The following is an 18915-nucleotide window of genomic DNA, read 5'->3' on the forward strand; positions in this document are numbered from 1 at the left end:
GCATTTTATGTTTTTTATGTATTTTTATATGATCTTTCTGCGAACTTTTATGACTGACTGACTGACCTGGTATTTCAGGGTCCATATGGTTATTCCCCATTCTGGGAAGAAAGCTCATAATCATTGGACTGTGATTTGGATATACCTTTGGGAATTCCAGCACTCTGATATCTCCCCACCACAATCTGTAGACCTCATGTTGAAGACCCTAGTGAGGGAATGCCATGGCACACATTTTATGATGACAATATGCCTGATTGCTTAACCACAGTGTAAAGTATCAAAACAATGACAATTGTCTAAAAGATTCATAATAATAAACATCTAAATTTAGTACAAAATGTATTTTAAATGCTTATTACTTACCAAGTTTTGTTTTTAGTGAGTAGCTTGTTGCACTTTGAGCTCTGGCTTTAGAATCAGGAATTTTCTTTAGTAATGTCCAAGATCCTGTAAAATGAACGTTGGGTCAGCTTTTCTAAACACATATGATGATCTCACTATAACGCACAATTGAACAACATGAAACAATATTGAATTCATTAGCCACAATTTCTACAGATGTACATGTACACCGGTCCTAGGATGCTTGTTTCCAGTCCAGGGAGGACCTGGCTTGGCAGTTCGGGCTGGACTGTTCCCATGGGGCACAGGGTCAAGACTGATTTGCATATGGCTGGGTTCAAACTGGAATGGCACGGTGAGCAAAAAAACGATTGATTTAGGCCCAGATCTCTGTACTGGGGTGAATGTATGACATTGTTCTGCATTCTGTCCATTAATTGTTATTTTTGCATCGTATAAACACTGCCAGACAGTTAGCAAGGCCATCTCATAGTGGAAACTCTTTCAAACAAATGCATCTTCTCGTTGTAACCAGCAAGGATGTGTTTTGTGTCTGCCTACAAGCTAACAACAAGCTAACAAGATCCATACTACTGACCAAACAGCATACTGCATGTGGCTACAATGTATAATTGACCCCGTTATATCATAGGAAAAGCAACCACATTTTCTGCTCCCAATTTGGGATTCAGGGAGTAATGGAGCCACCATGAGCCTGCTGTTAAGTATTTCAGGTTATCGGGACACGTTGATATTGCCTATGGTTATTTGTTTTTAATGCTGTTTGAAGTTTGACTAAAACTAACACTGCAGCAGTGAAATCTACAGGCAGGTTAAAAGGGGGCATCTATTGGGAGCATGGCCAGCAAGATGGTTGAGAAGACATGAGCAGTGTTAGCTCTGTCTCCATCTGGACTGCAACAAATGCATCAGTAATCCTGAACCTGTCCACTCACTGGCTATCTGAAATGGTCTAAAGCCGCACTGAAATATAGAGTCCCCCAGACAGGACCAAGAAAAAGCAACAGAAGCTCCACATCATCCACACATGCGGCACAGCCCATGGTGGTTGATGTGACGCTGCCCAAGCAAGATGACAGCTCCAGTAACAGACGGACCAAGCCGTCCACCAGAACACAGAGGCCAAGGAAAGCCAGTCCCTCTGGAACACCAGACAGAGGACCAAGCCGAAACACCGGACAGAAGTGCGGAACCGCTACAACACGATGCTGCAAACAGCAGGCCAGACTGGTCTAGCGACGTAGCGAACAAGGAGAAGGACGGACCTGGGCCCAACACAAGCTGCTTCAAGACAATCGGCAAGGAGATCGCACCTGCGACATACCGTGACGCCACGGAGAGCAAGGAGCCCGAAAAAGGCGACCACACCTCCCCAGCACATGCCAATCAGCCAATAAAGAAGAAACAGAAGGCCTATTCTCAGGACCTACACAGGCTTACCAACGGCCAAAACCACAAGTCAAAAAAGGGCAACAGCACCGAAGGGTCAACTGAAGGACCCTGAAGGCATACCAACCAGACAGAACACGCAACCGGGGCTACCGAACACTAGACCCCAGAATAACAATGGGAGAATACCTCCCAGAGCACAGCAGAGGACCGACATCCAGGTTTACTGAGGGGGAGGAGGAGGAGGAGGACGAAGCCCCGCAAGGAACCGCTGAATAGCAGAATCCGCCGGGGAATGAAACAAAAGAGTGCCATCAAGAGGGAGGTCAACCAGACGCACCCTAACATTTTCAGGAAAAACACTGTCCCTCAACCAAACATGGCGACGGAGGGCCACCGAAGAAGCCATAGTGTGACCAAGAGCCTCAGAGTTATCCAGGGCCGAGCGAAGAATAAACACAGCCAGCTCCCGGCCATCCAACACATGGTGCCGCAGATCAGCGCAGGCACCCTCCTGAGAATCACCAGACAGAAGGGACTCCACGGAATCCCACAAACAGGAAGTGGCTCTGGCCAACACGCAAAGTGTCATGAGCGCCTGCAAGACAGCACTGGAGGAAGCGAAGATGTTACGCCCCCACGAATCTAACCACCAGGCCTCCCTTGACGGAGGAGACAAAACCAAGGGCAAAGAATGGAAGGCAGTCTGCAGAAGAGGGCCCCTGGTAGAAGGGTGGAAGGAAAGGCAGACCAGATCATGTGGAGCAGGACGGTGGCGGTGCAGAAGCGACTGGGGCACTGGGTCCCCTGTTGCAGGACACCCCCAGACTCCCAAGAGAGAATTATGAAGCTAAGCTTCGAAAGGGAGAAGCAGCTCCCGTCCACCAGAGCCCTGATGGAGAAACTCAAGCAAATGGTCCACGGGGAAATGGGCAGCCGGGTCGCCCATGCGCAAAATCCTAGCGGCCGTGGAGACAGCCCGGGCAAAGGCAGCACTCGCTTCCATAGGGCAACGTGGTGGGGAGAGCAATTCCTCCGTCCAGCCCAACTGGAGGAAGAAACGGCCAAGCACGTACAGGAGAAGGCTGGACAGATGAGTGGGGAGCCTGAGGCGCCTCTGGGGAAAGACTGTGGGTGTGGGGATGGCGAAGAGCCCTCCTTGGAAGATGCCGGGGAGAAAGCCACGATGCGGCGTCCCGTCTCCGGGGAAGAAGATACAAAAAGTTGGTGAACCTCTGGAGAAGAGGGGGCCTCCGAAGACGAATCGACGACCCGACGCCGGCACGGCGCCGTGGAGTCCGACACAGGCGTCAGCTCGACGTAGACCGGCGCCGAAGGGGACGCCGAGACGACCTCCACCACCGGCGCAGCGGGGGAACGGGGCGGGGTCGGAGCCGGGGCGGCTAAAGAACGACGCCGAAAAAGCGCTGACTCGACCTCCGACGAGGCAGCCTGCATGGAGAGAAGAGGGGGACCCGGGGACACGCCCTGGCCCCCAGTCAGCCCTTGCGGTGCCGCCAGGGCCGACAGCCGCCAGCACCTGAGCGGCATCAGCTCGGCCTCGGACAAGGCCGCCACCTGCCCAGAGGACCGAGGAGGACTCGAGGACAATCCACGAGTCCTGGCAACCTCCCACGACACCACAGGGACCCCCACGGGGGTTTGCGGCGAGGCAGAGGCGTCGTGGGCCGAAGGAGGGAACCCCGTAGGGCCGCACCCTGACGACACCACACCCCCACAACCTGGAGCCGAACCTGCCGGGGCCGGAGGCATTGGCGACTCCACAGAAGGCCCCGCACATGTCAAGGGATCCGTGGACGTCCCAGGAAGGGGAGGAGGAGCCAAGGAGGCCTGCAGGGCCGCAGCATAGGCCTCCATTTGGACTCTGGATGCCCCCACGCCCGGAAACGGCAGGTAGGGTGGCGACACTGTAGGCCGCACAACCCGCGAAGCACCTGCGCCCTCCATAGGACGGGGACCGGGCCTCGGGGACAAGCTGCGACACTTACCAACGGGCGAGCGACGCCCCTGCGGCCTCTGAGGACAATGTCGGCGATGGAAGCGGCGGTTCCAGGAGTCTTCCGCGGGGGACGGACGCAGAGACGATGCCGACCTGGACATGCGGGCTGAAAGGAGTTTCATCCGGCGCTCCCACTGGGACTTCGGGTTCATCAGCTGACAAGCCTTGCAGTCCGTGGAGTCATGGTGCTCCCCCAAACACCACATACAAATGGGGTGAGGGTCCGTCGCCGACATCTGGCATGCGCAAGACGAGCACGTCTTAAAACCCAAAGGCATTCACACACTGCTACAAAAAATGAAATGCAAAGCGTGAGAAGAAGGCCTGAAAACAGGCCAGGGACACGATGCGGATCCGCGTGGCACGCGGAAAAGAAGGAAACAAACTGACGTCAGCGTGCCCGGGTGGGGCTTATGTGACCTCACTGACGTCACGCCCGCGGAAGACGTCGGGGCGGAGTCGCGTGGTACCGCCCCCCGGCACTCAGAGATGCTGGGCAAGAAGGTTTTCTGGGTCCAGTCTCACGCCTGGGGATAATTCTACGTTAAGGAATCTGCAGCTAGTAGTCTCTATCAGATGTGGGTCATTATTGACAAATCGAAATATGATATTAACATGGTCCCCCTTGAAAGAGTCCTTTTCTGTCGGGAACAGAGATGGGTCTTCCGGACAAAGAGACATATTATAGGGCTCAATGAGTATATTCCTTGGTGCTCCCTTTAAAACTCTTTAAGTCTGATACACACGAGGAGGAGCCAAGATGGCGACCGGGACGGCAGCGTAGACTCCCGGCTCCGTGAACCTCCGCATCCCGCACGGATATCCTGCCTGAGATCCTCAACCTGTGCTACGTGGTCGTGTCTCTAAAGGAGAGGGGCTCCCGACTGTGTGACTCCGAGGTTTCTAGATGCGGTATCGCCGGAGAAAACTGCATCGGAACTTTGCGGCCTGTGCGGCCCTGGAGCCGGGACCTCGAGTGGACGCCGTGGCCGGGTGGCAGTGCAACAACAGCGGCCGGTTGTGACTGGGTGGAGTCGGCCCACCGGAGCGGTGCCAAACTCGGCCTACATTTCGGCGTGGTCACTCCTACTGCCAAGCGTAGCGGACCGAGTGCATGTCCGGGGGTGCAATTCTTAGATCCTCCGGTGACTGCCCCTGCCTTGATGGTGAGCTGCCCGGCCGCCGTCCGTATCCTGCCCTGATCATTGCGGGCCGCCCCCGGATTTCTGCGGGAGCTGGTCCGTGGTGGGGACGATTGTTGCCCGTGACCACGCAACGGATAGTTTTTGCCTGCCCCCGGAACCCGGTCACCCGCGACGTGGACATCGCGACGCTTGTCCCAGGGTCCCGGCCCCGGTGAGGGTCGGGCATACTTGGCGGCCATCTTGTTGCGATGAAGCCTACCATCCTGTCCGCTGGGTCGCAGCGGGCCTGTGAGAGTTTTGGGAGTGTGGCGGCGCGATCGCAGAGAGCTGTGCTGGGATACGGCGACCTCCTCGAGGCTCTTGGTGCTCTCCACTCCTCCTTGGTTCATGGTTTCGGGGTCTTGGGGAGTAAGCTCGACGGTGTGGCGTCAGAGTTGGGGCAGTGGCGGCCCGCCTGTCCGCACGCACACGGGGTCTACTCACACTGCGCACAGGAGGACACGGTGGCGGCCACCCCTGAGGTTAGTGCACAGCTGTACGCTCCGGCCAGTATACTACAGTGTGTTCGCCGTGCTGAGGGCCTGATCTGTCCCGGAGGCGTTGGACCTGAGTGGGATGTGGTGGCCTCGTCCCGTACGTGCCCTCCTGCGACCCAGAGACAACTCCAGCAACTATTGTCTGCTTTGGCTGCTTCTGCCTTCCTGGACCTTGAGTGCAGTGCACATCCTAGGGCAGCACTGGGAAGCCTGTTTCTCCACGCGGCGGACTGTGTCGATGCTCAGAGACTTCCACCCCACTTGTGTGCGTCGCTTCTCGGTCGTTTTTGGACACTCCTCTACCGTGGAACATTGGATATGGTGCTGGGTCGAGGGGTTGGCATGGGCAGAATTCCACGGAGTGGTCAGGGATAAGGCTGATCCTTCAGGGGTGGTCATCTAGTGGACGGGCGGGCTCAGGGGTTGCGTGCTCTCCTGGCATAACTACTAGCATAATAGGTGCATAATGCTCCCCATCTTGTTTTGAGACGATTGATTTTGTGCTGTTCATTGTTCACGCTGGGGGAAACTTACCGTGCGGGAGGGAGAAGCCGGGGGTATGTTTTTAAGGCCCTCCTCCAGTTTATTAATATTCTCTCTACCCCCCCGTCTGGTGGGGTTCTTTTCCTACTTCTTTTTCCCTATTCTCCTATATTTCGGGTCTGGTTCCAGGGCGACAGGCACACTGCTGGGGGGGGGGCCGTACTCATCTGCAGAGGTGCGGGGTGGGGGTTGGGGGAGGGGATTCTGTACTCTTTCATCTCTTTTTCCATGGCCTCCTTTTTCTTCTCTGATTCTTTTTGTTTTTCTTTTCCTGGGATCAGCGTGATACACCTCCTTTGCCATGACTTGTTGCCGTTTCCTGTGTTCCACAACTTCCGGGGTGTTCTCGGGGAGTTCGGCTGGAGACTGCGGGCGCAACTGTCTATGCTATTCTTCTCCGTCCTGATGTTCTTGTGTTTGCGCCATTGACCTAATAGATTGCTGTAAATCGCTAACGTCTATTACTCTGCATACCTGTACTCGCTGTTTGAAAATTGTTTAGTCACCTGATCCTTCTGCCTTGTTTCATTATAAAATGAAAACCTTTTTCTCCTGGTGCCCTACTTATGCTGTCCACAGTATTAGTCTTACGATTCTGCTCCCCGAAGTGCTGCCTGTGCTTATACTTGCCCGTTTTTGATCTGATTGCTTAGCGGCCGGCCCCGGGGGGTTGTAGGCCCATACTTGTTCTTACTGAAATGTCAATAAAGGTTTTAAAAAAAAAAAAAAAAAAGTCTGATACACACAAGTAAACAACTGTATGAAACTTAACATCTTGCGCACGATATCTTCACTGTACTTTCAATTCGTGACTGTGGATAATATAAGAATGTCAATAATCTGCACATCTGTAATTTCCCTATTTATGCGATAAATTATAGACTGGACAGGACTGAATTAATATCCAAAAATGTAAACACCTTATACTCCTTTGTTCAATACTTTTTGGTGGTATTCATAGACAATGAAATGTCTTGTTTTTATTGGTTGACCTCAAATTCATAACAGAAAGGACTATAATACTGGATACCATTATTAACTTTTAAAATCAGATTGTAGTTTTTTTGCTAAATAAATGCAGCTTAGATATGTTTTGTCTTGAATTATACGAGTTCGAGTCACAAAGTGGTTAATATCATTCGAAATGCATAGCGCGTTGAAATTCCATTTATATGCATTTTGGGATACGCGCTAAATTACAGGACGTTTAGAAGTAAAACTTTACATGATTATTGTACAGTATAGAGAGACACTGTAGATTCCACATGTAGTTCATGAGTTACGTAGTCCCGTTGTTAAAACTACAGTTCCCACGATTCGTTTTACCGGGAAGCAGAAGGTTTCAATTCCGGTGGAGAACGCGATACATAAAGCGAGATCTCACTACCACCAGTGGGGAGCATTGAAGCAACTGGCATACAGATCCAGACATCTGCAGGCCCCCTACGGCTGATTGCCGCCTACTCACCCCCAGGCAAGCTAAGCCCGAAGGACTTGGATGCTTTATTGGACCCCTGCATCCCAACATTAATTGGCGGAGACCTAAATGCCAAGCACCAGTGCTGGAACTCTCGCGTGGTAAACAGCAAAGGACACGCTCTACTTGCCCACTCAAAGAAGGAGGACTTTGTAGTGGCTGGCCCAACTCAACCAACACACTACCCAGGCTCTGCACTGCATAAACCGGACGTTCTGGACATCGTCGTCATGAAGAATCTCTCCCAGTCTATGGAGCTGGAAACCTTAACTGCACTGACGTCCGACCACAACCCAGTGTTGATCACAGTTGGCGACGTGCTTGAAGACCAACAACAGGGCACCAGACACAACTACAAGAAGGCAGACTGGAGCTTATACAAGAGAAGCCTGGAGGAGACACTGGCCCCTGGCCCTCTACGCTGCATTGAAGACATTGACCAGGCGGTCCACCACTTCACAGCTGCAGTCCACACTGCCATCGAGCGCAGCGTTCCTGAGCAGAAACTCCAACGCTGTTCTATCTACGACCTCCCGAAGGGCATCAAGCAGTCGATTGCTGACAAGAACAGAGCCCGGAGAGAGTGGCAAAGGAATTGCACCCCCGACCTGCTGAAGAAATACAACGAGCTGACAAGACAGCTGAAGATGCAAATAAGCCAGGACAGAGGTGAAAAGTGGGAAGCAGCTATGGCTAACTTAAAGGACTCGGACAACTCTCTCTGGAGAATGACCCGACGCTTGACTGGGAAGAAGGAACCAAACCCACCGATACAAGGGAAGACTCACTTGGCATGCAGCAACAGGGACAAGGCTGAGGTCTTTGCTGACACGTTGGAGGCATCCTTCAGGCCTAACCAGGCTAGCAAACTGGCAGCAGAAGTAGAGCAAGAGGTCGCTAAGCACCACCGGGAGCACCCACCAGAAACCGAAGCTACAAACATTGAGGAATGCTCCACAGGTCAGTTATCGGCCCTGGTAAAGACACTAAAAAACGGCAAGGCACCTGGAAAGGACAGAATAGTCAACCAAGCCATCAAGATGCTCCCAGACGCTGCAGTGGATCACCTTGCTGAGATATTCAACGCCTGTATGCAGCACCAGTATTTCCCTAATGCCTGGAAAGAAGCAAGAGTCATCGTATTCCCCAAGGCTGGGAAACCACTACGAGATCCTGCAAATTACCGCCCTATAAGTCTGCTATCTGGCCTATCAAAGCTCTTCGAAAAAGTTATCCTTGCCCGCCTTGTGGACTTTGCGACAAGTGAAAACCTACTCGCCAAAGAACAGTTTGGGTTCCGGAAAGACCACTCGACAAATCACCAACTCCTCAGAGTTGTGGACATCATCAGCCATGGATTCAACATCAACAAGTCCACTGGAATAGTCTTTCTGGATGTAGCCAAAGCATTCGACCGAGTATGGCATGAGGGACTGCTTTGCAAACTTATCAAGATCAAGTTTCCAAGCTATCTGATTAAACTGCTGTCTAGCTACCTGTCAAAACGGACCTTTCACGTGGCGGTACGAGACGAATGCTCAACGCCACGCCCAATCCTTGCTGGAGTGCCCCAGGGATCAATCCTAGGACCATTCCTCTTCAACATTTTCACAAACGACATCCCCACGGACCTAAAGAAGACTGATCTGGCTTTTTACGCCGATGATGCAGCAGTCATCTCCCAATCCTTCAGCGAACAGGAAGTGGCCAAGAACCTTGAGGCATCACTCAGCAGACTCTCCGAATGGTACAGCGACTGGCAGATCACCCTGAACACTAGCAAAACCACAGCAACACTATTCACCAGGAAGCTGAACAGAAAACACCCAGCGATCCTCCTCAACGGGGACGAGATCAAATGGGAAAACAGCAGCTCCTACCTGGGGGTGACTCTGAACTCTAAACTCACATGGAGAAACCACATAGAGAAGACCTGCCAGAAAGCAGCAACAAAACTGACTGCATTATACCCACTCCTGAAGACCAAGTCGATGCCCTTGCAGAGCAAGGTGCGAGTAATCACCGCAATAATTCGACCAACCATGACGTACGCTGCACCAGTTTGGAGTGGCTGCCGCCCGCAACATCGGCAAGACCTGCAGAGACTACAGAGCAAGGCCTTACGGATTGCAGCAGGTGCTCCACTCTTCACAAGAACAGCAGACCTCCACAGAGACCTAGGCGTTGAGATGTTGGACGACCATCTCCGCAAACTCAACAGGACATTCTACAAAGGACTGGATCAAAAAGATAACCCACTGATCAGGAAACTTGCAGACATTTCTACGAACCCATTTGACCGCTACCCGAGGCCCATCGAAGCGCTAAACTTGTGAAACTGAAACAACAACACAGCATCCAAAAAACCCATCACTGCCTGAGGGCAAATCGCCCCGGCAGGTACCCAAAACTCATCACTGTCAGAAGGCAACCGCCGCGGCAGCCATCAAAAGCTCATCACCGCCAGAAGACATTTGGCAGAATAATACAAGACTCTGCGATAAAACTTGCTGACACTTCCGCAAACCATATTGACCGCAACCTGCGGCCTTTCACAGCGCTGACCTTGTGATCCAACCTCAACTGTGACAAAGCGTCACATCAATAAGACAACCGAAACAGCGACTAAAAAACTCAAAAATGAATGTGGAGTAATGAGGCTATCGCCTCGGTATCCAAAAACTCACCGCTGTCAGATGGAATCTGACAGGCGAAAACAAGACACACTGACTGATTCACAGAGAGAGATGCCCTTCGGTCCGCACTGAGATGAAAAGAGACTTCAGTAAATCAGGTACACAATAGAAAGGGGAACTTGGCCCTTTGAGAATGCTAATAAAGCCGGCTCCACGAAGTGGACGTTTTAGTGGTGGGTAATATGGTGGCCACAAAGTAGTAACTTGTATGCACCATGCCATTGCCGGTAATTCTTCAGATTGACAGCCAGTTTAGGAATTCAGAGGACAACTAGAATGATAAGCTATCAGCTATAATGGTGACCTAGAGACAAACAAGTAGTCACGTTACATTCAATTGATGACACATTGTGAGATGAGAGTCTATTTCAAGCAACATTGATTCTAGTACTATGTCCTGTGATATTAATGTAAAGTTAGATCCTGTGCTGTTCATTTGAACCATCTCTTTTTAATATTATTATTATTTATACTTTTTAGATACTGGAGATCTATCAGTAAAAGACCTCCGGAAGGAGGCGGTACATTAATAGTACCATATTGGTGAGATGCTTCATTATAAACATTATTGATTATGTTTTATCACGCGCGTTGTGAGGTGGAGGACACAATGGTGTGTGTGTGCACGTATATAATAGCACATATCTGCAGAATGTTTAATGCAGATGTGTACTTTTGACAGATTGTGGACCATACTGCAGCTGGTACCACATTGACGGATGCCATCATAAATAAGTATGGTATTTCCTTGTTGAATATGATTTTTACACATGGATAGCTGAGTGACAAAAAGTGGGTCCTGATGAATGCCAGGTTATCTAAGGCAGAAACATGTTGACCTCACTCTAATAGGGAACATCCATACCCCTATTCACTAAGCTTTTTCAGTCCTAACCATCGGAGACACTAATAAAAGTATATTTTGTCTCCCATGAGCTAGTTTTAGCACACCTTTGTTCACTTCACATTATTTGCACTCTGCCCCTCAATCCGTATTTTCCATTGGATGATTGAAGACCAAAACACCTCATGCTCCTCTTCTTATAGGAGAGTTGTAGCCCACACTGTGAACCTTGCGGTCACAGTGTGTAAGAGGGAACCCAATGATGAAGCATGTCACCTTTGGGTGAGTGAGGGTTCTCGTCTTTAAAAGACACATGCTCTGTCACTTCCATGCACGACACCATAATAATAGAACACATCCCGATATTTTTTGTGAGTTCAAAGATATCAAGAAACCAGGCTGGCACTGGGGAATATCTTTTCAGACTGGGCAATGAAAGTGGAGGACACAAAGTCATTCTTACCAACACAACCCTTGATTTATCAGCTTTCCAGAAGGTATGGAGGGAAATGACCCTGTAGAATTTATAAAGAAGAGAAAGTTTCTTGCATTGTTTCATCATCAAAAGGTTTCATTGAGAGTTATCAATGAAATCCCTAGCTGGAGCACTAAAAAGAGCATTGATAGCCAGTTTCCTGAATTATCCAGAGAGACACTATCATTTAGAAGGTGAGGTTCAAGGGTGGTGTAGTCTGCGAGTCATGTAAAATCATAATCTTCCCAGATTACACAAGGTGGTCCAACACCAGCCAAAAAGCTATATATGAGAGCCCTCAGACTAAAGCATATGCTGATATTTCTGAGTAACACTTAAAGTAATATTCCAGAAAAAAATCCCACTTCTTCGACACTGTATTTGAATTTGAATTTTGAATTTAAAAACATTTATTGAGCGCACTTATACCATGCGGTTTCATGGCGCTTTAAGTGATGCAGTCGGCAGTAGAAGGCTAGACAATGTAGGCTTGCTCAAATAACAGGGTTTTTGAGATCTTTCCGAAATTGTATGTATGAAGGAGAAATACGGAGAGCGGCAGGAAGAGAGTTCCAGAAGAGCGGGGCGAGAACAGCGAATTTCGCTCCGCCAGATTTCTGTTTCTTGAAGCGAGGAGTGGTCAGGAGAGCCATGTGGGCAGAGCGGAGTTCGCGACCTGGAAGGTACGGTTTTATGGCAGAGCATATAAACTCGGGGGCTGTACCCGATCTGGCCTGAAAGGTGAGGCAACCGAGTTTAAAAAGAGCACGCTCCCTCACCGGGAGCCAATGCAAAGCTTTAAGCAGGGGAGTGGCACGATGGTATTTGGGTAAGCCATAAATCAAACGAGCCGCTTGATTCTGAATGAGCTGCAAGCGATAGAACGCGTAGGCAGGAGCTCCATTGTAGATGATATTACCATAGTCAACTCGCGACAATACCATGGCCAGCACAATAATTTTTAAGGCAGAAAGGGAAAAAAAACGGGATACTTTCCTAATTAGCCTTAGTGAAAAAAAACAAGCAGAAACCACTGAACCAACTTGTGAGTGGATGGAAAGTTGTGAGTTAAGAAAAATCCAGAGAGTTTTGACCTTAGGGACGGGAAGAGGGGGAACACCAAGTGACAGGGGCCAGTGGGAGGAGGTCCATGGACTGCAACCACCTCCGGTCAGGACTAACTCAGTCTTGTCCGGATTGAGTTTGAGGTGGTTGCAGTTCATCCAGTCCTGAATGAATGTCATAACTGTCTGAACATTGGAGGCAGATGAAGGGGAATTAGAAAGATTAAAGATTAACTGGAGATCATCGGCGTAATTAAACACCGTGACCTCCATCTGCTGTAACGAAAAAATGAGGGGGTGGATGTATAAATTAAATAAGAGGGGGGAAAGTGATGAGCCTTGAGGAACCCCGCATTCCACCTTACGAGAGTCCGCGGTGAAGTTGGCCAGATGGACAGCTTGGGCCCTCCCTGTGAGGAAGGACTCAATCCACGAGAAGGCTAGGCCTTCTATGCCCGCCGCCCTGACACGATTGAGGAGAATGGAGTGGTCCACCGTATCAAAGGCGGCGGACAGGTCTAATAAGATCAAGGCTTGCGGGAGGTTGGTGTCAATGCCTTCACGTAGCGCATCCATTGCCGAGATCACCACTTTCTCGGTGGAGTGCAATGGGCGGAAACCGGCTTGACGAGAAGAAAGACAGTGATTGATTTCTACATGAGTACTTAGGGTGGTTGTGACATGAGTTTCCAGAATCTTTGCTAGATAAGGCAGTAGGGATATGGGACGATAATTGGAGGGGGAGGAAGGATCAGCGTCAGGTTTTTTAATAATAGGTATTACAACCGCTGATTTGTGCATGCCAGGGACATTTCCTTTCCTTAACGAGTCATTAAGGAGGGTCAGAGGGGGAGTGGGGGAGGTTAAATAAATTTCCCTAAGGATATGGGCTGGGGCGAAATCTAAGGGAGAACCAGATTTGACTCGGTGAAGTAATGGGAGGAATGTGTCCTCAGTTAGTAGTGGAATGAGATTGAGTTTAGGGACAGTGGGCGGGGGGGAGGGATTGACAAATGTGAGGGAGGGTGGGGGAATGTTAAGTTTAATTTTGGCTACTTTGTCAATAAAAAACTCATTGAGCGAGTTACAGAGGGACTGAGAGGGGGAAATGGTAGCCGTGGTTCTACTGGATAATGCTAGTTCATGGACCGTGGCAAAAATTTCCTTTGAGCGAGACTCAGCTGCCATAATCCTGCTGGTGTAGAATTCAGTTTTAGCCGCAAGAATGCCCTTTTTATAAGTTTTTAGAACAGACAGATACATTGTCTTTAGCTCTGGACTATAGTTTTTCCTCCAGGCTCGCTCGGCTCTTCTAGCTGCTAATTTCTGTTCTTTTAGTTCTAAAGTAAACCATCGATTGGCTGCATGGGCCCGCTTAACAGTGAGTCGCCTCAGGGGGGCGAATTCGTCACCCGCCAAAGTCAGCCAGTTGTCGATGGCGACCAGTTGAGAGGTAGCAGTGAGGTCTGCAAGATCGGGAGCGGTTTTGGCCAGGGTTGAACAGAAAGAGGGCATATCCGTTTTTCCCCATTTCCTGACCCAGGTGTTTTTGGGAAGTGGAGGTTTGACCAACGCGGTCAGTGCAAGGGAAAAGGAAATGATAAAATGGTCGGACCAAGAGCACGGGGAAATTATGGGGGATGTAGATGGAATGTTTAATGCCCAGATTTGATCCAACATGTGACCGTGTGTATGTGTAGAGCCATGAGTGAGCAGTAAGAAATTTAAAGAAATCATAAAGTCTGTAAATTCTTTGGATTGAGGGCTCTCAGCAGGTTCATTGGGCCAGAAGTTTAGGTCCCCTAGAACTAGTACCGATGAGTTGTTAACCACCAGGGTGGCTAAGAGAGCCTGAATGCTAGGAAGGAAGGATGGGGTAGGCTGGGGAGGACGGTAAATTAAAACAAAAGTGAGTGGTACCTGGTGGAAGGTTGAACGAGCTACAAGGTAGTCTACCTCAGGAATGGGTAGGGAAGGGAGAATCTGGAAGCTGAAGTCGGTCCGGGCTATTAAGGCCACTCCACCACCCAGTTTGCCCTCAGGCCGGTCTGCTCGAATGGCAGAGTATGATGGAGGCAGCGCGGCTAACACGTTAGGTAGGGAGTCAGCCTTGAACCAGGTCTCAGTTAAAAATATAAGGTCTGGGTTATGAGTATCAATATAGTCAAATAGCTTGTATTGATGACTAACCGCGGACCTAGTGTTTAAGAGTATTGCTGAGGTATTGCAAGTTGGCGCTGGGGGAGCTAATGGGGGCAAGAGAATAAAGGATGGTGTTTTGGGTGAAGGAACTAAGTGTGGACCGATGATGGGAGGACAGTGAGGGGGGAGTATAGATCAAGCTGTCTCAGGTGGGTACTGATCAGAGGGTCAACCGCTCCAGGGACCCAATAGGAGAGTAGTATTGCTGACGAATACGTAAGTAAACGGGTAGCCTTTCGTGCCCCTAGCCCCGGTCGGCCGCGGACGGGCGCAGACGGGCTTAACTCTGGCGCAACTCCGGCGCGCCTACGTCGCGCCCGCTGCACTCGTCCGCTGCGCTGACACATGCTGCACGATTAAGTAGGGGCGGGGCGGTGGAGGAGGGGCAGGGCTGGGAAGGAAGGCAGCCCGATCAAAGATGGCGCCTGTTGCTGCTAAGAGTCCGCAAATACGCCAACCCGCCCTGGCAACCCAACTCTGAAACCCCAATAAGGTAAGAAACCTGCACAAACTTTAAAAACGAGTTAATAGCAGTAAAAATGCAGTACTAGTAAACATCGCCTGCGCTAGTAATCAGCGGAGGCGGAGAGCAGGGAAATCGCGACCAGTTATCCAAGCGTTATACCAGCCAGCCCACTGCCACCGGGCTACTAGCAAACACGAAAGGAGAACAAGTCCAAACTCTTGAGTAGGGGCGGGGCGGTGGAGGAGGGGCAGGGCTGGGAAGGAAGGCAGCCCGATCAAAGATGGCGCCCGTTGCTGCTAAGAGCCCGCAAATACGCCAACCCACCCTGGCAACCCAACTCTGAAACCCCAATAAGGTAAGAAACCTGCACAAACTTTAAAAACGAGTTAATAGCAGTAAAAATGCAGTACTAGTAAACATCGCCTGCGCTAGTAGTAGAGGAAGCCTGGACTTGGTTAGAGGACAGGCCACTGCAGAGTCCACACTTAAATCAGCTTTATGTGGCGGCCAGGCAGGAGAGGATTCTACCACTGGATCTTAGGCATGGAACCATCATAGTAATTCATAAGACATAGACACCCACAGAGAAATGCTCTTCATACTGCCCAGTTTCACTTCTAAATATAGAAACAAGGTGTAAAGAATGTGAAATGGCTAGGAACCAACTGTTTAAATATGGCGAGTTGAAGCACACCTTCCCTGCACCAGAGCAGATACCAGAGTTTAGTCCCATAGAGACCAAACTAATCATTATACAGCTGCCTCCCTCACACACATATATACCAAGAAGGCCGCGCATGCACTGCACACTGGTATGCAAAATTTCAATCTATTGGATGTGTGGAGATTGTGGCATCCGGGGGTACAGGAGGGCACATGCCACTTATTTGCACACAACTGATGGTCTCGTATTGACTATTGGTTGATCATGGCAGATGTTAATGCGTGGATTACTGGGGTTGTGCATCTTCCACGCACGTTATCTGATCACTCCCCTGTAAAACTTAAAATGGCAATACCCACTTACATACAATGGAGATTGAAGCCCTCTGAACTACTCGACCAAATGTTCAGGGAGGGAGCGTGTGAGGCTATAGCGAATTACTTCATCGATAATGCAGGATCAGTACAGAGTCTTTGCACTATATGGGAAGCGTTTAAGGTTACCATACGGGGGGTGTGTATAGGTCTGCAGGCTGGGGTGCTTAAATCACTTCGGGCCTCCATGGGTCGGCTGGAAAGCGAATTGGGGCAGCTGGAGCGGCAGTATGAAGTGGCGCCGGATGCGGCATTACTTGCCTCTATATGCTCCAAAGTCACAGAGTACAATGAGATAGCAGATCAAGAAGTGAAGCATATGTCCAGGCGATAGCAGGCCCGATATTATGCGGAAGGGGGTCATCTGGGCCGTGCGTTGGCGAGTAGAATTGCAGATTCCTGGAACAAGCGATGCTTGATTCACACCCTTACAGATGGGGAGCGCACTTATTGTGATACATCGGAAATACTGGGCAAGTTCACACAGCATTACAGAGATATGTATGAGGCTAGGCCCACTGCGAGTGAGGACGATAATCGCTCAGTATCTTGATGACATTGCCCTGGTGTGGTTGTCAAGGAGGCAACAGGAGTTCCTGATACATCCGTTGACAGTGGGTGAGATTAGGGATGCCATCGCAGCACTGCCGAATGGCAAGGCCACAGGCACGGATGGACTCCCAGCAGAGTTTTATAAGGAGTATGTGGATATATTGGTGCCGCACCTGCAGGCGATGTTTGAGGAGGCATATGAGAACCAGTGACTATCGGATACAATGCGTAAGGCTCTTATCAGAACTTTACTGAAGCCCGGGAAGGTATCAGGCAAATGTGACTCCTATAGACCTTTGTCTTTGATGAACACAGATGTCAAAATTCTTGCTAAGGTACTGGCGGCCCGATTGCACTTGCTGATGCCGGTCATGGTCTTACTAGACCAGTCAGGGTTTATCCCGGCCCGATCCACTGCTCATAACCTTCGAACTCTGTTCGTAGTGTTGCATCTTTTGAAACCCGAGATGTCGGCGGCTGCAGTATTGCTAGATGCCGCAATGGCGTTTAATTCCATCGCATGGACGTATATGTTTGCGGTGCTGCACCGTATGGGCGTTCCTTACGCTTATACCAACTGGATCAAACTGCTGTATGCCGAACCATTGGCCCGCATACGGATTAATGGCCAGACCTCAGGTGCGATTCCAATTAAGCGGGGTACAAGGCAGGGGTGCCCACTATCACCCTTACTATTTGCACTAATTATGGAACCGCTGGCCTGCATTCTGCGACAACGGCATGCAGAGGCGGCTCTGTGTTTCTTGCAGCGGCCGCTGGCAGTGTCCATGTATGCAGATGACATGGTCCTTTATGTGCGAGACCCAGCAATGCATTTGGACAGATTGATTGGCAGTATGTCAGGTTTGAATGGTATTCGGTCCTTGCCAGTAACTGGAATAAGTAAACTGTATTCAACTTAACGGACAGTACCACCCCGTTTGAGTTGGAGTGTCCTCTAGACTGGACGACTGAGCCAGTCAAATATTTGGGTGTATGGGCGCATAGGGACCCCAAAGTCATGGTTAGCACCAATTATGGCACTGCCATCACGCGACTAGAAGATCAAATAGCGAGGTGGATTAAACTGCCACTTACGTTTGCGGACAGGATGGCACTCATCAAAATGGTGGTGTTGCCGCGGTTTTTATATCTTTTTGTGAACATACCTGTTCGCCTCACGCAGCATTTTTTCGTCATGCTCAGATCATTGTTAATTACTCTGGCATGGGGAGGGAAGAAAGCAAGAGTGAAGTAGGAGACACTCACAAGGCCGTATGACATGGGAGGTTTTGCTGTACCTAATATGCAGCTGTATTATTTATGTGCCCAAGCACATTATGCCTATTATTGGCTAAGAGCTCCGCCGTACACACCACATGTTGCAGTAGAGGCTGGCGCTACTCACCCAATTCCCCTAAAAGCAATGCTTGTAAATAATGCTACAGTTCTTGAGCGGGACGAAATAGATACTGTGAAATGTACATTTCAAGCATGGCAGGACCTGGGACGCCGGGCCAAGAGGCTGCCGCTGTATGCTCCGGCGATGCCTCTAGTGCATCATATGGATATATCGGCGACAGGCGAGGTGGGGTCTCTTAGAATGTTGCATGCTGCTGGAGCACACACTATGGGGGATGTATATCCTGGTGGTCAGTTTCTACAACTAACCGATTTTGTGGGTGACAAGGTGAATGTAGGGATGCTGACTTTTATTTACAGCAGACTGCGGGCTGCATTAAGGTCATTGAACCCTGGTTTCCCTGTGGAGCCTCCAACACTTACAGCTCTGCAGACTCTGTATACTGCGCAGAATACTACCAAGCTAGTTTCACGCTTATATATAGCCTCCCAAAAGGATGAGGCGCTAATAGCTGCAGTTTCGCTAGCAAAATGGAATGCTATCCTATCACAGCCGCTGACGGCAGAGGAGTGGGAATTAAGTTGCCGCTTAACGGGCCAGTTTGCTGCAAATGGTAATCTTAAGTACATTCACTATAAATATCTTTATCAGGTATATTATACACCTCTGCAACTGTATAAATATGGTCTGAGAGTTTCCCATTGTTGTAGGAGATGTGGAGCGGATAACGCAGATTTTC

General features: G+C 49.9%; 1 protein-coding gene across 3 annotated transcripts in view; it reads right to left on the bottom strand.

Moving 5' to 3' along the window:
- Nucleotides 1-18915, bottom strand: part of CPLANE1 (ciliogenesis and planar polarity effector complex subunit 1) — a 2680747-nt gene that overhangs the window by 289575 nt on the left and 2372257 nt on the right. For all 3 annotated transcript variants that reach the window (XM_085631095.1, XM_085631092.1, XM_085631094.1), the window contains exon 50: nt 367-450. In XM_085631095.1, the coding sequence (XP_085487221.1) occupies nt 367-450 (84 nt within the window). The remainder of the gene's footprint in view (nt 1-366; nt 451-18915) is intronic.

This window comes from Triturus cristatus, chromosome 2_1 (genome assembly GCF_964204655.1).
Source record: "Triturus cristatus chromosome 2_1, aTriCri1.1, whole genome shotgun sequence".
In the NCBI taxonomy this organism is placed as follows: Eukaryota; Metazoa; Chordata; class Amphibia; order Caudata; family Salamandridae; genus Triturus; species Triturus cristatus.